Source organism: Filicampus tigris, chromosome 15 (genome assembly GCF_054856515.1).
Source record: "Filicampus tigris isolate MCC_2025a chromosome 15, RoL_Ftig_1.0, whole genome shotgun sequence".
NCBI lineage: Eukaryota > Metazoa > Chordata > Actinopteri > Syngnathiformes > Syngnathidae > Filicampus > Filicampus tigris.
The window spans coordinates 3,624,136-3,650,217 of NC_141231.1; the positions used below are offsets into that span (position 1 = coordinate 3,624,136).

A 26,082-nucleotide genomic window follows, 5' to 3' on the forward strand; every position below is an offset into this window, starting at 1 on the left:
GAATTAATAATTAAGTAATTATTTCCCTGAAAGCTGCCATGGCCTCATTTTACTAAAATGCGAAACAGCAGGCAAGCTTGCCATTATACTGTATGTGTGAGGGTGTTTTCCCGGGATTGAAGCCAAAAGGCTGTATAATAGGACAAGAATGTGAATTATGTGTTTTTTGGGTGGGAGTAATCAACACACTTTTATTTTGTGATGCGCTCTGGGTCAGGATTGTCATCGACCTTTTTGTATGACCCAAGGCCCAACTCTAATTTGTTCCTTCCTCATCTGTAATGGTTCTCATTAAGCTGCTTTTCTTTCACTTTTTGTCCTAACTTGTTTAACATCAGCACATTTCTTAGTCTTCGCCAGGTCCACCTATTCCACATATTTCAGCACAGGCTAAACAGTTTTAATGAGTTTAATCTGGAGGTCTCGTGACCTGCATGGACCTAAATAGATGAATTGACATGGCATTTATTTGCCCCCCTAATTTTATATATATATATATATATATATATATATATATATATATATATATATATATATATATATATATATATATATATATATATATACATATATATGCATATATATATATATGCATATGCATATACACATATACATAAATATCAATAAGAAGAAAGATACCATGTATAGGCTCATAAAATTATGCTCTTGAATAGTAAATGCCATAACTTGTGTTTTCATATTGCGGCTCACAATTATAAATGATAAATGAGCCTTTGACGCATAATGCGTCAACCGCACTGTGACACTTTTAAACCAATTATTTTCAATCACTCACAGCACAGCGACTGTCAGTTTTGGCAACCGTGCACATGCACAGTGGTGAAAGTTCAACCTTGTTAATATTAGACCACTTTATGCAGTGTGAGTGATGCGATAGAAGCCTCCACTCCCATGATCATAACGGCACACTGTATGTTGGTCATAGTCCATGAATCCGGAAGTTGCCAATGCCTCCCAATTAACAAACCAATGAACAAGTAAACCCAAAACACACATACACATTCAAAAAACATGGTTTTAACCTTTTGGCCTTGGTGGAGGTGTGCACAACATTCAGTGGAAAATATGTATAATAATTATAGAATTCTAAAACAGCACAATAAATGTCTAATGGAAGTTAGGCTGTTTTTCTGTGAATTAAAAAAAAAAAAGTTATGTTTTCCTCACTTAACATCAGCATTCAAGTGGCAGGCAAGAAACATGATTTCAGTTTAACATGCCACAGCCTCAGCAGTATGTAGCGGATCAAGAAATATTGGAATTAAATTCAACAGAAATAGATTACAGTTGTGCTATTGAAATCCCTCCAGATGAACAAAATAAAATGGAACTGCATAGGTCTTCAAAAGGCTCTACAAACCGTTTCGTTTTATCGTAAAAGCTAGTTAGTATACCTTGAAATCTTAAAAGAAAATCACTCATTAATTTTAGCCCGTTTGAAGATTTTTTTCTTAAATCATAGTCTATTGATTAGAGAATGTATGTTGGTTTAGTCACAGTGAGAACATATTGAGCTGATCTGCATGATAATGAATATCAGCTGGAATACCATAGCTACCCCCTCCCACACGCACACACACACGCACACACACCCACTGGCGCAGACTTTTTTTCACGTTGTGAAATTAATTGTTTTACATTTCAAGTGTTTTCTTTTACGGAGTGTATTTTTATTTCCCAAATGTTAAAGTAACTCCTTAGATGCAGTCATAATCGTAATTTTTTGGGTTGTCAACATTATTTGCTAACATTAATGGAATTATTTGCCCAATGCATCTTCTAAAACCCTCACTGTTATGTTTCTTCTCCATTGTCACGGTTTTTTTTGTACAGCACTTCACGGCATGGAAGCATCACATTTTGAGACTTTTAAAAATATAGCAGCTCAAATGTGAGGTACACTGTTTTGATTCAGAGGAGGGGTCTGACGTGCCCTGTGAGAGATTCTTGGCAGTTGTTTTAATATCTGAAGAGGACCAGATGGGTGGAGTCTATTGTTTCACAACAGTGCTGGATAACTTAAGTCACGAGCATATTAAATAAAAATTACTCGTGACTGTCACTGTGTTAAACCCTTATAGCGACTCAAATATGTTGTTATATTTCTATCAGATGATATCTTAAATGATTATACAGCAGGCACTTTGTGACTGGAACTGATATACTGCAGTATACTGCAGTAATTGCCAGACTTGTTTTTACATCTGTCCGTTAGTTTGCAGAAGGGCTGAAAAATCAATCAAATTCAAATTAACATCACAATGTAGTTGCAATTTTTAAATAATAAAGGCTGCAATTTGGACAAAAAAAAACTCTGCTTCATCTCATCTAGACTTGCATAGAAGAAATAACAACAATGTATTTATTGTTCAGTGCCTAGTGAAAGTTAGTGCTTAATACTGTAGGTACTGTCCTAGGTTTGCCCGATAATGAAAAAAATATTAATCACGATTATTTTGGTCATAATTGAAATCACAATTATTCAAATGATCATTTATTTTGTTGGTAAAACAAGACAATTTTTAAACAAAAAATATGAGGAGAAATACCTTTCTTTGAAACACTATGTAAGTTACTTTTGGACCAAACAAAATAAAAAAGGTGCAAATGTATAAATTTAAGTATGATTTCCTTGTGTAAACAAATCATTGTATATAAATGCATGTTAATAATCATTTTTTACGACTGCCAATTTTGTAATTGCGAAGTGCAATAATCGTAATTGTAATTGAATTTCAATTAATTGCACAGCCCTATACAGTCCTCATGTTTACATTCAGTATCATTATTTGTTTCATGAAACATGAAAAGTTGAAGTGATAAAGCCACAAATTTGAAATTTGTTTGCATTATTGTGTTAATCGAATTTATGATTTATGTTTACACAAATTACGCCACACTTGTTTGTTAGAAGTTTGTAAATTTGTCATAGTGGACGTTTAAAAGACTGCAGTACAGTAGTGTTAAGTAACTTCAAAACTCTTATTTGAAGTCGACAAACTGTCAATGACTTGTGGTGACATCATGACTAGTACAACATATTAAATAAAAATTGCCTGTCTGAAAGTTTCAATTTACCTTGACAACTTGACTTACACTTTGTATTTACATCGAAATTGGTCACGCAAGATGAGCTACGCAAGTAAACAAAGTAGAGCCAACATGGAGAAGAGAAGATCTGTGAGCCTAGCTTGTCGAGCTAAAGCTAACAGTTGCTCGCCTGAGTATCTGGAGCTCTCCGAAATATTAGATGATCTCAAAAAAAAAGATGCAAAAGTCAGGATGAACACAGCTAAACCAAAATCTCTCTAGAAAGAAGACATCCGCTACGGTCGGTAGAGGATGTAAAAGACCAAATCACAAAGGAAGGTTGTGCAAGGCTGAGAAAAGAATCTGTGCTTTGGAGAATAAGGGGATGGGAAAGGGAAGAGAAAATTACATTATTTCTACAAAGATCCACACCACTGAGGCAATATTTAAAGAATATACGGGAAGTGGACCTGGAAAAAATAATCACAGATTAAATCATATTTGCAATTTTGAGAGTGGGGGGTTGCCATTAGATGATTTTAAAAAACCGTTCAGCGCTAGTTAGCAGGCTACTTCCTGGTTCATGGAGAATTGCATAAAATATTCCGAAAACAGGTGGTGCTACTTGGCATTCTGGACAATGTGGGCGGTTCCAGTGATGCCATTCCACTGAATGATGTGACAAACTCAACGAAAGCTATCCGAATTGTGCTTCTGCATGTTTGACAGTTCACACTTAAAATCTGGATTGTTTGGACTAATGTACAGTACAAGTGGGTTAGGTTAGGAAGACTTCTCATGCACAAGCACATACATTTCTATTCTAAAATACCATTAATCAATTTTGAGTATTCCCCCCCCCCCAAAAAAAAAAATTACGTATCTACCCAATGCTGTACATTTTCCAAATATACTTTTGATTCAATTAAAAGAATCTTTTGTCTCAGTCTGAAAAAAATCTGCATAAGATCTGTAGAGAATAGTTTTAAATGTACCATTTATTGTGTGTGGGTGTGTGGGTGTGTGTGTGTGTTTGTATGTGGGGGTGTGTGGGTGTGTGTGTGTGGGTGTTTTTCACATGCATGGACATCCAATCTAAACTTGCATAAAAGAAATAACCACAATGAAAGGGCCTGACTATTTTTCCATTAACATTTAGGAATGCTATCTTGGTAGTTCTTGCTTAATCCTAAGAGACAAAAAGCAGTGGGAAAAGATATTTATGGCATAGTGTACTAATAAAACTACTTGTTGTTGTCCTACTTGTAAAGCTGAAGTGCTACACCATAGTCCCAGCAGACATAACTATGCATATTTCAATTAACAAATAATGTAACCGCCAAACTCAGCAAGAATCCTGCTAGACTGCTTCTGCGCAAAGACATTTGAACTCGTTCCCAGTTGGTGCACACTTACAGTATCTCACATCGAACCAGAGAAAACAAGACAATGTGACCTTGACATGACACACACTCGGCAGGCGCAAGTAGATGTCCGCTGGCTCACTCACTTACAGGCGTCATCAGTTGGGCTGATAAAGCGCTCGAGCGATGCTGATACAGTATAGTGTGTGTGTGATGAATCACCACACAAGACATTCATCTCTGTGTAGCATTTTTTTTTTTTATAAAAGCTCCAATTAATCTAGTATAGGGATGGGCTATTGAAATGATCTCGAACCAATGTATGTCACAGTATCCTAATATAGTTGGAGTGCAATACATGTATAAACGATCCAGCCTTCAAAAACAAAAGGTTTGAACAATCCCAAAAAAACAAACACATACTGTATTTTGGGCGGCACGTCTGCCTTACAGTTCAAAGGTCATGTGTTCGATCCCGGCTCCGATCAGGGGTGTGGGGTTTGCATGTTCTCCCCGTTCCCGCGTGGGTTTTCTCCGGTTTCCTCCCACATTCCAAAAACATGCATAGTAAGTTGATTGGACACTCTAAATTGCCCCTCGTTGTGATTGTGAGTGCCCTGCGATTGGCTGGTAACCAATTCAGGGTGTCCCCCCGCCTACTGCCCGAAGACAGCTGGGATAGGCTCCGGCACGCCTGCGACCCTTGTGTGGAGAAGCGGTATAGATAATGGATGGATGGATACTGATTTTTTTTTCCAGTGTAAAGGGCTCTCGTGCATAAAAACAACCATTCAAGCGACGACACAAAACTGCTGAGCAGCAAACCAACATTAAGCTGCAAGCTCAACTAAGTGATGTCTAGTGGTGAATGGTGATATTAAAACTTAAAACACTACTCGCTAGGGATAATTGACACCCAATGAAATGTAATGGGAAAAAAACATTCTTTTTGTAAACCTCCAAAATTCTTCCCCCAAAATGTTGATTAACCGCCAATATGCAATTTCCACATAAAGCGAGGGTTGGCTCATAACAATATGTTTTATATATTGTTAAATATTGAAAAAAATCTGTGAATGGGAGACCCTGCTGCGGGCAGGGTGCTGAACCGTGAGCATGCAGGGGTCCACTGTTGCGCAAACATGTTTTGAATTTCCCAATTATGGCCCGAATAATGTCTTGAAAACATTTTTTTAGAAAGTTAATCAAGGTCTCCAGTTGCCTATTCTAGAATGTATGAAATTCTATCGAAGCAATGAAAGAAAATCAAAGTAGAGGAGAAAAATTTCCCAGTCACCTTCCCTCAAATGCAGTACTTTCTTGTTTCCTAATCAGTTATGATATCATTGTGTCAAATGGAAAGCAGCCCTTTAAAATCTCCTAGTTGTACATGGTGGGCGGGGTGATAAAGTATATGTGTGTTTGCAGGTAGAAGAGGGCGGGAAGGCAGACACTTTGGAGTGCCCACTGCAGGTGGGGGATGAGATTATCATCATAAACGACATCGAGCTGACAGGTTACCGTCAGGAAGCCATCGCCCTCGTCAAAGGATCATACAAGACTCTACAGATCACCGTCCGCAGGTAAGGCGAGTGTGTGTTTTATGTTCACATAACTTTCATAATTTTAAAGTATGGCTGCACGATATTGGAAAACACATGCAATATGTGCTATGGGTCTTTTCAAGGCTTACTTAATTAAAGCAGAAATCAACCCCCCCAAAATTCTTGGCAATAATACATTCAATGCGCCTCCACTAGTCTAAACATGGCATTCTGATTAATATTGCATTATTGAGTTAAGCAACAAAATCCACCTGTTTTTAGCCATCTCAAGGGGCGGCCATTTTGTCACTTTCTGTCCACTGAAAATGGCATCACAGTTGCTCAGGCCTCTGGTAACGACCAATCACGGCTCACCTGTTTTCTGAAGCCGAGCCATGATTGGTCGTTAGCTGAGCTCCGAGCAACTGTGATGTCATTTTCAGTCGACAGAAAGTGACAAAACAGAAAGTGACCCCTGAGATGGCTAAAAACTGGTGGATTTTGCTGTTTAAAGCGGAAGTCAACCCAAACTTATTTTTTTCAAGAATAAATTCTATGCAAGCCCACTAGTTGAAACAAGGCATTCTGATAAAAATTGTATTTGTGGAATAAGAGTTAATCCACCCGTTTTTAGCCATCTAGGGGGGGCGGCCATTTTGTCACTTCTGTCGACTGAAAATGACATTACAACTACTCCGGGTTCAGGCAACGACCAATCACGGCTGACCTGTTTTCTAAAGCTGAGCCTGATTGGTCATTACCTGAGCCCTGAGTAGTTGTGATGTCATTTTCATTCGACAGCAAAATGGCCGCCCCCTGAGATGGATGAAAAGGGGTGGACTCGTATTCCACAAACGCAATATTAACCAGAATGCCGTGTCTACGCTCAACTAATGGGCCTGCTGGGAACGTATTTTTGAAAAAAATGTTTGGGGTGATTTCCCCTTTAAGTTACACTATATTCCACATATGCAAAATTAATCAGAATGCTGTGTTTTGACTAGTATTACTACTATTTCTTACTATCGTTTCAGTGTAGCAATGTAAAATAAGTAGTAAGAATAAAAGTAAAATAATAAAGTAGTCTCACAAGGGCATTAATTTAACAAAGTCTTTATTTCTCTTCCTCACAACTGTTTTTTTCTCCATCATGTGTTTCCGGGTCTAACAATTAAGGAACTTCAACTTTGCACGTGAGCCCTCTTCTCATACTGTTGTTTTGTGTTTTGTGTCCACATTTGGGATCGCCGACCAGCACCTTTATTAGACATTGCAACATGTATGAGCACACTGTTACTTTGTCCGTGTGTCGTCACTGTCCTAAAGTGCCAAGTAGTCAGGGGCTAATAGACTGCAGTTGTATTTGGATTGTTCAAGCGATAAACATAACGCACCTCTCGGTTCAGTGACCGACAGCGGTGAAGCACAGACAAGCACAGACTCAGGAACGGGATGTCCCACCCCATTTCAACTGCAAACATTTTTTTATGGCACTCACTCTTGTAACTGAGCGCATCTGCTCCACAACCAGTCCACGCACTTGTCCCTGCCACGACTTGGCTTCTTTTTTCCGGGTCCCACGCCAGTGCCCACGACGCACACCCCAGTAACGGTGCACTCCACTACTCATAAAATAAAAATAAAAAAGCACTCCGCCTCTCATTTATCGCGCAAAAAATCAGTCAAATTAAACCCATGGTCCCTTGAAAATGAATTAAAGACCGACATTTTCATGAATATATAAAACACTGCCGGTCGCCTGGATAGGTTGTTAAAAAGTGGACGTGTCCAGACAAAAGAGGACGTTTTGGTCACCCTAGCTATGTTGCGCCACAAATTTTTAATTCAGCGGTAGGAAAGATGAATAAAGGAACTTCCTATGTGTTTGCCTAAAGGTATATTATTCCATAAAGCATCTTTTAGAATTCATTCTGATACCCTGCTAGCTACAATAGCTGGTATTTGTTTGGGCCTGGGGTGCGGCTGCTTGCAAAGCTTCTGTTGCTACTGCAGCTTTTATTTTGCGGACGTCCAGTGAGAGGACTGATTCAACACGAGACTTCCCACACACAAACACACACACACGCACACTTACACTGTCAGACAGTTGTCGTAGCACACATGGCATTGTGTTAAGGTGTGGCAAGAATCTCACGAAAACTCTTCCTGCACACAATCACAGTTCAAGTGTGTGTGTCTGATTAACTTCCTTCCCGTCTGTTTTTGTGAAATAATAACTATTGATTATATAAATTCCATACATATATAGTATAACTTTGTCATTAGAAGCAGACCTTGATATGCATTTTGTAGTGTGTAGCAGACTTGTAAAGTAGGTCAAACTTTATAGCTTCCTATTTGAGCTGCCTTGACCTTTGGACTATTGTCTTACTCGTTCACTCACTGCATTTTATCAATAGGATTGCTGGAGAGACAATTGTTAGGGTGCTATGAAGTTCTTAATACTGAAAACCCAAAGATTGTATTGTTCCACGTGGATCACCGCAAATGAAATGATACTACCGGTAATATCCATGAAGCCATTTGCTATACTGCATGTCCTCGTAAGGGTGTGCTGGAGGCTGAATGGTCGCCAGACAATCGCTGGGCATATATAGACAAATCAACCATTCATGTCACAGGCATCTTATTATGACAACGGGGAACTGTTTTAAATTGTGGTAAAAAATGCATGGTCTATCTCCTTTAAATACTTTTAATTGTTAGCCACATTCGCTCCATCCAATCCTCTCAGAAATATTTTGGGGGGTTGACTTCACCTTTAAATTAAATTAGTTTTAGTTAGTTGTTAGAGTGGGTTTGTTAGTTTTTATTGTGTTTTATTTTTTCAAAATGCTTCATTTGAGTTTAGTCTTTATTAGTTTTAGTTTTTTTTTTAATTATACGGAGTGCAAGATAAAAAAAAAAAGGACACAATATATTGTGTAATAATTTCTGCTGTATGGCTATGCAGTAATACCAAAATAAATACATTTAAAATAAAGCCAAAAAGCTCATGTATGAAATCACTTGACTAAGATTTAAAAACAACACAATTTTTTAGTTTTAGTAACTTTTATAAATGTAAAATGTATTTTTAGTTATTTTTATTTTTTTAAAGCAATCTCTTTTTTATTTTATTTAATTCCCTCATGAAGATGTTTTTTCAATTTCAGTTGGAGTTATTTCATTAGTTTTTGTTAAGCGGAATAATCTTGGAGCGTGCATGTGCACATTATGTTTATACATTTTTTTTTTTTTTTTAGGTTTATAAATGTATGCTGCTAACGTTGTATGACACGGATAGGTGTTTACATGCACCGTGTGTGTATGCGTGCATCCATCATCCTCTATTTCTGGAAGACAAAAGGCGTATAACTCGAAGCACACCTGTCAAATGCTGCGTCACTCACCATACCTGTCTGTCCAACTACCTGTCTCTCCTCCATTCCTGCCACACTCTCTCCCTGATTGGTGCATTCCAGCGAAACCTGGTTGGTTAAAAAACTGAGAACAAAGCGAAAAGACAGAGTGGAAGAGACCGGTGCACACGCGCATTTAGAGAGCACCTTCAAAATAAAGCGTCATATTTTCCGAGGACCTTCACATCAGTGTTGTAAGTGCTGTTTTGGTCTTTGGTGTACACTATGTATTTTTCTTGTTCCGTGTGTCAGACGTAAACATACCATAACTTCGATTTGCCCAAGGAATGGCAACTTAAGTGAAAGTAAAATCGACTGTATGTTGCTAAATGCTAAGGGTTTCATACAGGTATAATCCACAGTTTATATACACACTATGTGATCAAACCAGTTAATTTAGTTTCGCTTTTGTGGAGCAGCCATAATCAATTTCAGCATGTTTGCTGTGCTATGTGACATTTATGAGTGAAAGTGAAGTGTATTACGCTATACTGAGGTCGGCAATGGAGCTAATGTGTAGCAAGAACCTTCTTTTAAACTTTATCTTACAATTGATAGCTTTTCATGTGGCATAAGACTTATCCTTCTCTCTTGAGCAGGTTTCTGTTGATTTGTATCAGTAAGCATTTCAGAAGTGCGTTTTTGTGCGTGTGTCACCTGCATTGCTCCTTGCTCCACATTCTGCAGATGTTTTGTCATTTAATACCCGCTTAGAAGCAGTCTTGCACTGCTCTGGTGTTATATTGCGTTTGACTTTTGTTTTCCCTTCAGACAAAAAAAAAAAAAGAAAGAAACTTCACATGGCACCTGCTTGTTGTTTGCAATAACCTAGCTGCCTGTGTAATACACAAAAATATATACTGTACATTTGGGCACTATTGGGTACAAACCCAAATATTACACTCTAAAAACAGTTGGGTTAAAAATAACACAATTTTGGGTCAAAAATGGACCGATCCGCTACTTGGGTCAATTTGACCCAACTTTCTGGGGTGTTGTTGCAGAAAACAGCCACAAATATGGGCTGTTTTGTCCAAAACAATGCAAGAAGGTGGGTCGAATTGACCCAATTAGTAGATCGGTCCATATTCGACCCAAAATTGTGTTATTTTTAACCAAACTGTATTTAGAGTGTCTAGTCACAGCTCTTATGATGCAGTGCCACAGCTGCATAAATACAGTCAATGTTATTTGTATATTGTTTAGTCAATATAGTTTACTAGTTCTCCCTTTGCTTGCATGAGATTTCTCCAGGTGCGCCAGCTTCTTCCCACATTCCGAAAACATGCATGTTTGGTTGCTTGAAGACTCTAAATTTTGTGTATCTATATGTATCCTGTAATTGGCTGACAACCAGTGCAGGGTGTAGCTCGCGTCTAACACAAAGTCATCAAGGGTAGGCCACACAACAGCCATGACCCTAATGAGGACAAATGTCATAAGAATGGATGAATAGTTCGATAATTGAATCATTCACTCAGCAATATTATCTTTGTAAAGGCATTTTAAAACAACTCCTTTGGGTTCTTTTGAGATTGTGCAGATGACAGAGACAAACATCCGCACTCACTATCACACCTAGGGGCAATTTAGAGAGTCCACTCAACTTACCAAGCATGTTTTTGGAATGTGGGAGGAAACCGGAGTACCCGGAGAAAACCCATGCAGACACGGGGAGAACATGCAAACTCCACACAGGGAGGCCAAAGCCGGGACCGAACCCACGACCTCTGAACTGTGAGGCGGACGTGCTAACCAGTCGACCACCGTGCCGCCCAAAACAAATATCTACAATGTAATCAACCCAATTGAAAACATGGACTTGCAGTCCAAAAAGGAGTAAGAAGAAGTCAAAGATTAACATGATTAAATCAAGTGTAATTTGCATGCAACTTGGCCAATTTAACATTTAATAGACTCATTCACGTTGAAATAACAGAAGAAAATCACGTTTCTATGCTGAGTCATCACAACTGTGGAAAACAGTGATGAAAAACTTGCCAAATGTGCCATTTGCATTGGTAGTGTTGCATGTGGCATATCGTGGATAACTGGTTAGCACACGGGCAACTGGTTAGCACGTCCGTCTCACATTTCAGAGGTCGTGGCTTCAATCGTGGCTCCGGCCTCCCTGTGTGGAGTTTGCATGTTCTCCCCGTGCCTGCGTTGGTTTTCTCCGGGTACTCCTGTTTCCTCCTACGTTCCAAAAAACATGCATGGTAGGTAGATTGGACACTCTAAACTGCCCCTAGGTTTGATTGTGAGTGCAGATGTTTGTTTGTGCCCTGCGATTGGCTGGCAACAATTCGGGGTGTCCCCCGCCTACTGCCCGAAGACTGCTGGGATAGGCTCCAGCACGCCCGCGACCCTTGTGAGGATAAGCGGTATAGATAATGGATGGTTAGCACACACTCTAAAAACAGTTGGGTTAAAAATAACACATTTTTGGGTCATAAATGGACCGATACACAAATTAGGTCAATTTGACTCACTTTCTTGCATTGTTTTGTACAAAACAGCCCATATTTTGTGGTTGTTTTGTACAAAAATAGTTTTTTTTTTTTAGTTGTTTTCTGCAAAAACAACAAAGAAATTTGGGTCAAATTGACCCAAGTAGTGTATCGGTCCATTTTTTGCCCAAAATTGTGTTATTTTTAACCCAATTGTTTTTAGAGTGAAGCTTCACAGTTCTGAGGCTGTTCAAATTTGGGCTCTGGCCTATATTTAGAGTTTGCATGTTCCCTTGTTCCTTTGTGGGCTTTTTCTTTGTACTCTGGTTTCTTCCCACATTCTAAAACACCATATGGTAAGTTAATTGAATACGCTAAAGTGTGTGTAGGTGTGAATTTTACCTGGGTTAGTTTTTATAGACCAAGCCTTTACAAATAAACTGTACTACTCTGGATGAATTAATTTTTATTGAACTCAATTATATTAAGTTGGACCCAATCCTTGTAATTTAGTTACATTATCCATAATAAATTACACTGACCTCACCCAAATACATGAACATAAACCAATACAAATGCTTAATGCTGCAAATTACAATTCAATTATTATAAGTGTCACTGTGAAACAGCACTGAGCATTATTTTCTTCGTAAACTACGAATATTATATATAAATAATTAACAACAATGATATTTACATGTGAAATGCCAAGCTATCATCACATGATCTAATGAGATCTGTTAGAGCCATGTGGGTAGTTCGGCTTTTAAAAAGATAATTATCTTACATTATAAACCAAATCACCTGCGACCCTCGTGAGGACAAGCGGTTCAGACAATGGATGATGGAAACTAGATCAGAGGTATTCATTCAACAATACAAAGTCAGCTGGAATAAGATGCAGCTCACCTACGACGCTAATGATGACAAGCACTGCAGAAAATGGATGGATGAATATTTATAATAAGAATTTTACGTGGTCAAAATTCTAAATGTTAACGTATTTTGACATCAAGTGCCTGCTCAAGGTTTACAGGCTATTTATCTAATCGAATCTATTAATCTAATCTATTAATCTAAAGTCAAAGTCAATCAAAGTCAACCCTTTTGAGACGTTGTACAGGTTAAAATGTATTTTTTAATGACAGTAACCCATATTCTAATACGAACAAATGGAAACAATTGGCAATGGAAAATTTGATTTCTTGAGAGTTTAAGTCCAAGCCGTGTCGTCTGTTTGTCCTCACTCAGACAGTCTTTGTCTCCTTGCATTCAATCATTTTCGCTGACTCTCTTCCTTTGTGCAAGCTTGTCGTAATCAAGCTGAATGAATGTTTGACTTTCTCTGGCTCAAAAACGAACAGGAAGAAGTCAGTGTAGAGACAACTGCAACAAAACCGTTTCCAGGACAACCTCTCTGCACGGGTGTGTATCCGTGGGTGTTCTTTAATAAGATTCTGGAGACAGCCAGTTCACAGAGGGAGCTTTTATGTTGGACTGTTATGTTCAACCTGGAATTAGGTTCAGAGACAACTTTCTTTTTACTGTGTGACAAAAAACAATGACTGAAGAACAATGAATTTTTTGAGTGGATTTACTGCAAGTGTACACCTTTGTGGTTCTTGACATGTTTGTGAATTTAAAATAGAAAAGTTACATTGCTACTCAATAACATGATGTTACTTTAAGACAGTTATTTGAATTCATTCATTTTTAGAAGTGGCACTAGGAGACATTCCGCTCTCGTCTGAGATCCAAACAGTGTTCATTCAACTTCCCATTGTCCTGTGTGTTGGGTAATCCAAACGCCCCGGACCGTTTGCTGGAACATTGCATGTCCGGACTTATTAGCCCCCACCAACAGAGATGTCCAGGTTGCTTATAAGCAATGCAATGGGATGATTGGGGCTGTTTGTTTGTATGTGTACAAGGTCGAACCAGCAGAGGAACGATACATCCTGAACAGTCAGGTCCAGAAATACAATATTTGGACATTGACAGAGCAATTTTCTCTTTATTTATCATCACAATTGTTTTTAAATGACAACAATCTAACTGTGATTAAAGTATTGTCATTAAGATTTAATTCAAGAAGAAATATGTCATTTACCATCCATGCAGGATATCTATGAACCAAATACAACAAGCCTTATCATGTTTTTTCTGTAATTCAAACCAGATTTTGATAACATGACTGCCGTTGAATTTCATTCAACTTGAAACATAAAGCATTCAGGTGGATGTGTGTTGTAATTGGGTAATACTTCAACCACAGAGACAATTAGTCCAAGACACACGTCACCGGAAATAATGTCTTTGTGAAATTACATCATTGCGGAGATAACATCTCATTTCTTGCTCCTCGCACCTCGGGTGATCTCTGATGACGTGATTGAGAAAGGAAGACTGAAAAATGTGATGAAATGAAATGAGATTCAGCCCCATTGTCTATTTTCTGTGGCAACTGCTGATGACTCAACATTACTTGCATATTATTTGAACCTTTGACTAATGAGCCATACCCACACGGACATGTTTTAAAACCACAGCAAATGTTTGAATAGCAGAGCTGGGCACTTGACCCTTTTTTGCCGGTCCGGCCGCGACCCTCCACCTTTGACCTGGGTACCCTAACAGATAAGTCAAAAATAATGAATACATATTTCAAAAAGGACACGTTTCATATTGTTTAGTTGGAGTTAATGTCGGCATTGCTCGGCTTGCTGCTGTTTGTTTCCTTATTTCATGACCAACACACCTTGAATGGATCATATTTAGCACATATATCATGTGCTTTTGGCAGACACGGATGTGTAAATGACACTGATCTGAGATCTGCGATTTGATCTTATTTGTGTTCCGTTAACACAAACACGCGTGGGCTCGCATTGACAGAATCCATTTGTCCGTTTCCTCTACTTTCGCTTTGGCACATAACCGATACCAGTCTTGTTGGACTTGAGGCTTGATGGACTGATTAGGGAGAGAACATTGTCAGTGAACTTCCGTCTTTCGCCAGTGGCGGAGCCAGAGGTCCGTCATCGTCACCCTGTCTCCGTATTTCTATACTATTCACTATATAGTGCCTTATAATATCGGGGTCACGCCATTTTGTAGTGGTTTCCAAATGTCCAGAGAGAGTGATGTAGCGCCCTCAAAATTGCTCACAATTTAAATTGGGAAAGTAGTGCGCATCGATGATATGGACGAATATATCAATGGACTATCAATTGGTCCCTCGTGGTGCGAATAGGAGCAAGTAGTTAGCTGGCTGTCCGAATCGCCAATCAGAATGAGGGAGCTATATATACAGGCTACTATATAGTGTGGGAATATATAGTGAATGGGGTAAGGGTGGACATTCGGGCCCCGGCATTATTTCAGGCTGGCCCAGTCCGTCACTCCCTCATCGTTCTTTATAACGCGCTTCCCTCATCGCTAAATTACATTTTGTCACCGCTATTTTCGGACCATCACTACAAAACAGTTTACAAGGGTAACAGCACATAATTTTAATCATTAAAAAAACATTTGTACCACTTTACACAGAATAATATAAATCCTTATTCTAATAATGCTCCTCCTCCTGCCTCTTGTCCCCAAAATGCCCCTCGTCTTTTTATTTCTGGTTCGCGGCGGTCCGGGGAATGGCCGTAAATCGCTTCTGTCGGTGTTTCAAAATTACCGTCAGTCGTGGGTCCGCCAGCAAAAACGGGAGTCCATCAGTGACTGACTGACAGACCTTCCGTCGGGATTTACGGACCGTTGTAAATGCCCACCTCAGATTAATAGTCAATTCTGTAGATAACCTGACATTTATATTTCATTAATGTTTATTTTTCTCCTGTTGTTAAGCATTAAATGTTTAACTGTTAAAACTAAAAGCATAACTGTTCACATGTACACAAGTGGTTTGGTTGTTGTTTTTAACTATTACTAACAACTTTACAGCTTGGTCCTCTTCCCGTGTAATTTCTCTTGCAGCTTTGCTAGACATCACCACTATCTGGCATTTTTAATTCACTTTGGAAGGTCTGGACATTGCTAAATGCACTCGCACGAAAAATTGAACTTGGCATTAAAATTTTAAACTCAACAAAAAAAATATCTTGCATACTAGGTGTCATCTGGGGACATTTTCCTTGTGCATCTAATTCATTCTTAAAATGAACCTTGTTTTCCTGTTGTAAAGATTGTTTCACATTTCAGAAACATTTTTGGCAAATTCAAAATGTGTGTGTGTATACGCTGCTTTTAACTTTTGGATGTGCGTGCATGTTTGTCTGCGCATGATGGTGAGTGGAATGTGACAACATGGTGCCTCCTGTTGAGGAGATTTCAGGGTGTTCCACATTCCTGACACCAGTTGAACAGGTTTCACGTTGAGGCTCTTCTCCGCGCACCTCCTTTTTGTTCATGATTTATTTCCGTTTCAAAGAATTGTTCTTTCAAAGACCTACTGGGCTGAGGAAGACAAATTCACTGACTTAAATTAGTCACAGATGTTTTCGCTGTCACACAACAATAATGTTTATTCTACAACTACTCAATAGTGATTCAACTGAACAGAATTGAACAAAAAACTAAATCTGCGATTAGAACAGTAATGTTTCTAAATCTAAATTATTTCACACTATAACTGATGATAATAGTGCCACAGTGAGTTATTTGCCGGTAGTTTAACCGAATCAGAGCCAACACTTTGATAGGTTAGAGTACTCGCATTGTCGGATGTGCTTTTTAATTTTTTTTTTTTTTTTTCCCAAGGGCGATATTTTACATAATGTGGATACTATTGTAAACTCTGCAACTACGATGATAATGTTACTAGAATCCAACAGAATTGCATTGATTCTTTTCTGGGTCGAATTCTACAACAAGACAGCAAAAAATGAGCCAGACAGGTTTATCAGTCTTTAAATCAGCAGTTTATGAAGACACGGTTTCACGAGTGTGTAAATGTACTTGTATCTTATCTCTCACAATGTATGCAAAGTAAACAGTAGCAAGATTACCATTTTACCCATGGTCATTTAGTATCGACTGGCTGTTACAGAAGTAAAACCAAGCCAATTAATTGATCATTTTAAACGTAAATATATGAATATAGTAGTTGAGTAAAATTGATTTATATACAAAAATTTCACATTTTACCCACAGTACATACACTCCCCTCCTTAAATTCTGCTGAAAACATTTGGATTCGACAATAAAAGATGAATATGAGATAAGAGATCAACAGATCTGCTTTATTTCTAGGCATTTACATCTGCATCTGATACACAACATTATTTGTAACTTAAGACCACATTTGTAGGTGAACAAAAGTAGTGGAAGATATTTAGGCCTGCCGGTACTTTGAATAGATTGAAGAGAAGAGTAAGAACTTCATTTACTAAACGATTGTGAATGCAATAGCAGGCGCAAACTTGATTGACCTCACAAACAGATGTGGAAGGTAATTTACTAACTGAGCGCAACAATGATTGCGTCTGCTTAATGTGCAAAATGGCAGTGCAGTTCATTTTGTGCAATCTGGGAGGAATATGTATTTAAATTCATCACTGTAGCAAGCGCAATGTGATTTATCAAACCTGAGACAAATTGCGATGGCGCAATGTTGTGCCTTTAAATACCTCATTTGAGAGGCAGGCGCAAACTAGCAGGCACAGCGGTGCCAGCATGACCTTACGTTATATGATAGGTAAGCCCCCTCTCTGTCCATTTTTAAAACTCATTCGAAGACAAATTTCTATTCTTTGGCTTTTGACCCAACGTGAGATTTACACTGTTCTGCTGTTTTTCTGATGTCTATTGTATATATGTTAGTATCGTTAATTTTTGTTCTGATTTACTGCTTTCACTGCCTTTGTTGTTGTATTATTGCCATTTTATGTAAAGTGCTTTGTTACAGCTGCAGCTGTTGTGAAATGCGCCATGTAAATAAAGTTGTATTGTATTGTATTTAGAATGAGAGGTGGTGGGAAGAATTTGCTTGTGTAAAACATTTTTGAAATGCCAGAAACCAAAAACGATTGTGATATATCGTCTCTTCAGCAATGCGATTTTGGAGCTTCTCAATGATGTAAAGACTGACTTGGAGCCAGTCACAAGAAGGAGTCATGCCATATCGCCTATGACAAAACTCCTTTCAGCTCTGCATTTCTGTACATCTGGGTCATTCAACGTATTGTGACAATCGGTGGCGATCTCTCCATGTTTTTCAAGTAATGTTATGCAGAACGGGCACATACTGTATGTCCAACTGACTACCGACTTTTAAATATAACAATGTTTTCTATGGCTTCCTCTAAATTATTGAAGTGATCGATTGATTTTCTGTAACTCTGTAATATGCTTACCTCTTCCACTTTTCACTCCTGCCCTCTGGGAATTGTTGCTGATGAGCTCTCATAATGTTTCTGTCATGAATTGTTTCTGTTTTATTTTATCTACGTGGTCAATTTCTTTCTTCTTCGGGACATACAAGACATTGTTCTGGCTATTGCCAATTTGTGCAGTTGCTCTGATTGATTTTTCATCTTCTCTCAGCTACCCAATTGCTTGTTTTTCACCTATAGACAGCTCTCTGGTTTTCATGCTGGATACACCTAACTCAATTTAAAAAAACACTCCTGACACATGGTGCAATACTGTTTCTCCTATTGAACATTTATTCAGAGCACAAAGATCATATTACAGTGGAATTTTAGAAATGTAGGAAAATTTTGCCCCGCGACCCTTGTGAGGATAAGAGGTATCGATAATGGATGGATGGATGGAAAATTGTGCAAATTAGGGGAATTCCCACACCTCACACCCTACATATTATGCAATGGTTTCTGCCCCTTGTACAAAACACATTTTTAAAACTCTGAACAGCTGAACAAACAAATAATAAAGACGCTAGACTGCTGCAGGTCTCCAAAACTCGCCTTGTGCGTGTATGAGGAAATGATTTACACGAGTGTCTGCGTCCTTCATCTGACAAACTTCAGCTATTTGATTCAAAATGTAATCTCTGTACTGCCACTGATCAGGAGGATACAGTACACTGTGCTGATTAAAAAAAAAAAAACTGGAACAAGAAAGGACAAAACGAGACGTCTTGTCTAGCACAGAAGGATGTTAACACAATAAGTGGGTTTGTTTTGTCTGGCACACAGTGAATATGGAGTGAGAGTAATAAGACAAATGGTCTTCTTATGAAACAACAAAACACCCAAAATAAATAAGTGGCACTTGACCATACAAAATCATATAAAGAACGTGATTGTAAGTTGAAAGAAAGTACAGAATAACTTTAGCATTTCCGTGGTTATGTAAGCCGATGGCATTGTAAAAATATGCAGCGTAATAATAATTCTTCTTTTCCACCTTCAGGGAATTTGATCCCGGATACATTGAGGAATTTGGGTCTTCACCTCCCTCGTATCCTTCTTCGTTTTGTGCTCCTTCACCTCCTCCCCTTTCTTCCACATCACCACCTCCGCATCAACGACAACCGCAACAAAAAACAACCCACCGCAGCCGACCATGTTCAACAGGAGGAGTCCAGCTCCGCATCAAGAACAGGTACATGACACTAAAATGCCGGTCCCACCAGATAAACAACATGAAGTGTGTGATCAGCTGTGAAATGAGTCATCAGAGGTTACTTAAGGAAAACAACAGTTCCTTTCTGCAGTAATCCTCTTTATTTGTGTGCGTGGTATGGGTGTTGTAGGTTAAACAGGACATAAACAAATCAGTGACAAGTGTACTAGTGCCATTTCAGCAGGTCATGACCCCTTGTGGTAGGATGGCCTGGCTATACTTCCTTTGTATATGCACAAGTGTCAGAGGATTTATTCACTCCAGTTGTGTGTTTGGGATTCAGGGTCCTAACAGCCGATATTTCCATGGTGATCTCCTAACAATGTTGCCTGTTTCTTCTTCAGCGGCTTTGTCCTGCTGTAGCATTTTTGTATGGACCCGTACATGAGTTGAGTGTGTGACAAGTCAAATGATCTTGATTGAAAAAATCATTGGAGTGCTTTAATTGTATCCTTTCACTTAGAATCACGTATTGTGGATGAAGAGAAAAGATTTGTTTAAAGATCACTAAGCCCAAGAAATCATAAGTCTTTTTTTCCTCTCGAGCACAGGTGTCAAACTCAAGGCCCGGGCTTCTGCCCCGTTTTTTGTGGCCCACTAAAGCAAATAAAATATGTCTGCTTCATATTTCTTGCTAAATTAATTTGTTCTCTCTTACCACATTTACATTTTTCTTCACTTTTTATTACAGCCAACAGATATGGATTTAAAAAAAAAAGACCTGATTAATCGGCGGATTAATTTAATAAATATACAATTCATAATTTTTCACAGAGCCCTCAGTTGCCTCCATGTCAGTATTGTAAATGAGAAACAGTTCTCAATTCGCTTACCTGGTTAAACAAAGGAAATTGGGACTACAAAGTGGCCTGAGATGAGTTTGACACCTCTGCTCCATAACATTCTACACTGTCATGACCATACAGCATGTGGAGAAAAGGCCTCTGGTTCAAACCTTGACTTTCTTTATGAAACGTTTTCTTAATGCTTGGGTGTGTTTTTTTTTTTTTAAACTACTACATATGTCCAACAGTGCAATATATATCCAATATGTTCCCTTATCCAGTGTACTGAGTCTAGAACTGACCTCTGGATGCTAGGGCTGCTCGATTATGAAAACAATATTAATCCTGATTATTTTGGTAATAATTGAAATCACGATTATTCAAACAATCATTTATTTGGGTACAAAACAAGAAAATGTTTAAACGTAGAAAATATATAGACAAATACATCTCTTTGACACACTATAATTATATACTGTAAGTTCCTTTTGGGACCAAACAAAATTTATAAAATGAGTTATTATAAAATCAAAAAAGGTACAAATTCAAGTATGATTTCTTTGTGTAAACAAGGATATAAATGCATATTCCTCATCGTTTTTTACGATTATGACAATTTTGTAATCGTGGTGTGTAATAATCGTAATTGTGATTGAATTTCGATTAATTGCACAGCCCTACTGGGTGCTGCATGATGTTGGCCCATAGCTCCTTTGAGAATGCTTAAATGCGTAGAACAAATATCCTACACATATACTACACATCCTGGGGTAAATAAAGGCATTTTTGTACATAATACAGCATCACGAAGAACTTTAATGAGGATTATTTCAATTTCAGTGAGGTGTCGGATGTTTTAGCACTCTGAAAATGACCAATTCCAAGATGAATTCTTTCTGGGCCCAAATTTGAGCTGGCCCACCTGGGCTTCTTTTAAAAGTTAGAAATACCGGGCTAATACATTTGTTAAGGATTGTACAAAGGTGTTGATGAAAAAGTCTTACATGAAGTTACCCTTCGATATACTTGTAATATTTTGCAATTTTGTTTTTAATCAGTAAATATCTTCCAACATGCAAAGACTCTATTAATAAGTTAAAAGCAGTGTGGATTGCAAAGTATGCCCTGAATGGGGTCAGTGTTCTGCATCTAATCTACAATGTGTCTTGGCTTAACACTGTTTGTTAAACCAGTCACCTTTCTCTCCTGTCATTCTCTCTCCCGTGTGTACTCTCGGTCCATCCAAACAGTCTATAAATACTGTCACTTGTCTATAGCCAGTTTCATCCTAATATGGAGGTCAGATCATGCGTGTGCATGTTTGTGTGTGTGTGTGTGTTATGTGTTGGAATGTGGTGAGCATCACAACCTCACGATGGTGCTATAGTGTGACTTAAGACATTGACGTTGATTCTTAGATTGGTGTGAGAAACTTGGATGAACTTTCTGCAGGTTTTAAGTTGGGATGTTGCTGCTTGTTTGCCCTTGTGCAATCGACTGTCATGAAGTGTTCTAGCCACATGCATTCAAGCTAGGTGGGATGAATATGTATTTGTGATAGACCGATATGTCTTTTTCAGGGATGATACCGATTGTTAGTAGCTAATGGGGCCGATAACCGATATTTGGAGCCGATATTCATTTGCAGGCTATAAGTGAAAATATTAGCGTAAAAAAAAAAAATCATTGCTAAAATGCCAGTAAACATGTTTGTTAAAACAACTTTTCAAATTTTCAAAATGTTGAAGGTTTTCTTTTCATTTTAAATATATCGGGAATAGACAAACAAAAAACAAAAAAAAACAAGTTCATGGAGCTTCCACGGCATCAGCATGTCTTCAGCGTCAGCATGGATAAATGAAAAACTAAACAAGTAAAAAGCTCCCCAAAGTTTTCTACAGTAAATAGTTTTTCAAAATTTCTAAATAACAAATGTTAAACTTTCACTTATTTGTGTTTTAATTTCTAATAAAAACAAAAAGTGCAGGGAGTATCCAGCAGAAATGAGCACAAGTCTCGAAGGCCAAGTCCAAGTCAAGTCCTAGTCTTTAGGTTCCAAATCAAGTCCAAATCCACGAGTTTTCAAATGTCAATAAATTTGGAGGTCGTCATCTTTGCATCGGTAATTTGAAGTCCACACACCTTGCATTTAGCACGTCTTTTGTCGTGTCGCTGGATAAAGTCTTTAAAAGCAAAAGCTAAAACAAAACGACAGCGCTGCAGCAGCCTGTTGCTCCGAGTTTGCCATGCTGGTGATTGTTTATGTGTTGCAGTGGACATCACTCGGGCGCACGGGAAGGTAGGGAGAGAGGGAGGGACAATTTACGAGCCGGCACCTGAGTTGCACCCCCCACTCACACACACACACATGGACATTTGAAGTAAGGAGAGAAAATGAAAGCAAGCCACACCATAGAGATTTGTAATGTTCACGAGTCCCAAAAGAAGAGTCTGAGAATGCCGCAGCCGCTTCTTTCGTGCACACCAGAGAGCGGAGGGCTTCATTTGGTAGTAGACGATGACAGCATTTTACGACATCATAATCAAGTGGCCGACACTGTGCTAATGCAATAAATATTACCCGCTTGGTAAAGTTCAACAGCTGTGATAAAACAAAAGAAAGTAAAAAAATACCAGGTATACCTCGCTCACGGTTCTCCAAGCCTGGTCTCTTTTTTCTTGTCCCGGTAGTGGTAACTGGCCGTGTTATATAGCTCGGAATGTCAACAAACGGCAACGATAATCTTTTCCTCCTTTTTGCGCTGTATGCGTGACGTAGTAGCCCCGATGGTGATTGGCTGCCGCAAGGCGAAGAGAGAAAAAAGTTTATTAGATTTATCCGCAGCGAATGGACGGATTTCCGGTGCTTGGCTCCATGTCCCACCGCTCCAGACGCATCATGCGCACCGCCCGGCACGCAACCTCGCCCGCCCGCGTGAACTTCATTGGCTTCAATTATAACGCACCACCAAAAACGCTCACAATGGATTTGGAGTGAATGTAGCATAAAGGTGGTATTTCACTGAGCGCTGAATGCTTGCGAACGTATAGAGTAGTAATTTTTTTTTCGTCAGGATTCGTAAAAGGTTGTAAAATGTGGCGAAAATGTTCACAGACAGTGTAAAATTGTCTGAACATGTTCAAGACATCTTTGCAAAAAGAAAAAAACAGTTTGCAACAAGTAAAAAGTGTCTGCGAACATCTTTGCAACCTTTTGCAACATTTCACAAACCCTGAAGAAAACCCCAAATTCGCTATGTTCGCAAGCGTTTTGCCGCTCAGTAAGATACCAGCTTCATCTGCCTTCAGATTTGTAAAAAAAAAGGCATATGCCGATATTCGTCAAAATGCCAAAAATCCGCCTGGACGATATGTGGTCTTTCCCCAATATGTAATACACAACAGATTGATGTAATTATGACTTTGTTACTGCGCTAGCAGTATATAATCGTGATGGACTGCGGTGTCTTCCGACCTACATGTACATTTGGATTACATTTCCCCAAAAGGAACGGAGCTATGAGAACCTCCTGTACTAGGAACAAGTCTTAGGACACCACAGTCTTTGTTTCCATGATGTTTTTCACAGCAGTCGGGAACTGTTAAAAGAGATGGACAGGTACGGTTACCCCCAAAGTCCAAAACAAATTCCTCTGACAAAGGGGTCAGGAGTAAGCCATTACATGCTGGTGACGATCTTCAGGATAAAGGTGTGGATTTTCTGCTTTTAAGATTAAGAAAGAGCAGAGTGTCTCTTTTCTTCTCCCACAATCCCCTTGGCTCAGGGCCGCCATCAGATAAAGTTGGGTGGGGATGGGATGGGGAGGATTCTCAGGTTTGATTGGTCCAAAAACAGGAAGTGGACCCGGGCCCCACGAGGTTGGGTGTTAATTTGTGAGGGACATTGATAACAGGATCCCCCGTTCCTTTCATTTCCTCTCCTTCTTCCCTTAATCTCTCCATCTCTCACCCTCCTTCTTTTACTAGCCATCCTCTCTTGTCTCTTCACCACGTCTTTTCTTCTTCCTTATCCTACTCATTTTTAGGCTTTCTTTCTGGTCTCTAGAATACGTTTTGATCCTCTCCTTTCCTCCTCCATGAATTTACTCCACTTCTCCATTTCCCACCCTCCTCCTTCCTGTCCGGTGTTTATCTCAGTTCCTCCCTTCTCTCTTAGCCCCTTCTCCTTTCCCCTCCTCCGCGTCATCTCTTTTCATTTATTCCCAGTTGATGTTTCTTTATATTGACTCATCACATTCTCTAAAAATGAGCTCATCACGTAATTACTTTAAACACACACACTGCACCAAAACAATACAAACATTTTCCTTTTATCAAGTGACTCTTGGCTCTGTACATGTCACACCGACTATTAGTGCAACCATGTGTCTCTAGCCATTTGTCACGAGAGCGGCAAGGCTTTGTTTCATCAAAATAACAACGGGAGCGTTACTCTAGCGCTGTTCAAATCAGGTGTGAATACAAATTAGATACTCTACTTGGCTATGAAATGCACATACACTTTGAGGGACGAAATTGTCACAGTGGCCTTTCAACTGATTTTGGGGGATGTCCTGGAGGAATCCAAGTGGGTCCTCAAGGTGATTCCACCAGGATCTTAAAGGGTGTTGTTAAAAGAACACACACGTATGGCATGCTCGCACAGCCTCACATGCACCCACACCCACACACACACCAGCTATTAACATAGTTTCATGCGCATGTTTTGACAAACATCTATTTTGATTTCCGGCAGATCTGAGAGATTGCTCTTTTTACGGCTGGAGCTACAGTTTCCCACGGCACTTGTGTTGCAAAACAGACTTTGTGTTTGGTCTAAGCATTCAGGGAGACTGCACATTAAAACAGTAATTACACAATTTGTCTAATCTGGCATCTGTCACATTAGCATATCATTCCTATGGGTGGATAAAAAAAGCAATTTAAAAGGAAACCTTTTTTTTTTTTCATTTCAAGGTTGAAGTCGTATGTGTGGATGTAGTTGCAGTAAAAACATCAACATAAATATGCCTGTTAATGCTTAATAATGGAATGTCCCACACAACACATTTTTAATATAATATTTGATGTCCTTTTATAGGATTTGCAAGATAATTTGGGTTGGAAATTGTTATGGTTGGCCAGGAATGTATCACTACGCAGACAGGAGGGTTCGAGAGCAGTGACACAGGCTTTATTCCAGAACACGAAAATAACAGTGAAGAAAAGCTACAATCGCGGAACGTTACCGCAAAGGCAAAAACAAATGAGGCTAGTTCTCGAACAAAAGTCGAGCAGAGCTATCTAGAAAAAAACAGAAACCCAAAATCACAGTAGAACTTAACTACACAAACCTCAAATTCTACTGGACGACGACCTGGTTTACAATCGAGTCAATGTGGGAATGGCAAGCAGCAAAACAGCACACAAAACAATACTCCGGCACCTTGCCTTGTTTGGAGCCAAGCCTAAATACTACCACTGATGATTGGAGACAGGTGGTCGGGCTGATTGCAGGTGCTGAGGCGGAGAGACCCCGCCCATGCTCAACTATTGTAGACTGAGAGAACAGATGAAGAGGCCACAACACAGGGCATGACAGAAATGCTCATAATGCCATTTTTAAGCAATTTTTGTTGTCTTAATGCCTGCGATATAAGGTGGGTTATCCATCCATTTTCGTCTCTTATCCGGGGTCGGGTCATGGGGGCAGTACCTTAAGCTGTGAGGCCCAGATTCCTTCTCCCCAGCCACTTCATCCATCTCTTCCGGGGGATCCCCAAGGCTTTCCCAAGCCAGCCGGGAGAAATAATCTCTTCAGTGTGTCCTTGGTCATCCCCTCCCATTGGACATGCTGGGACCACTTTACC

General features: G+C 39.1%; 1 protein-coding gene across 2 annotated transcripts in view; it reads left to right on the top strand.

Moving 5' to 3' along the window:
* The window catches only part of shroom3 (shroom family member 3), a 64,914-nt gene that overhangs the window by 6,142 nt on the left and 32,690 nt on the right, over nucleotides 1–26,082 (top strand). The window contains exons 2-3 of one of the 2 annotated variants that reach the window (XM_086053208.1): nucleotides 5,844–5,998; nucleotides 19,215–19,406. In XM_086053208.1, coding sequence (XP_085909334.1) covers nucleotides 5,844–5,998; nucleotides 19,215–19,406 — 347 coding nt within the window. Of the gene's footprint in view, nucleotides 1–5,843; nucleotides 5,999–9,381; nucleotides 9,576–19,214; nucleotides 19,407–26,082 lie in introns of those variants that run through there. The other variant, XM_086053210.1, reaches the window with a different exon arrangement.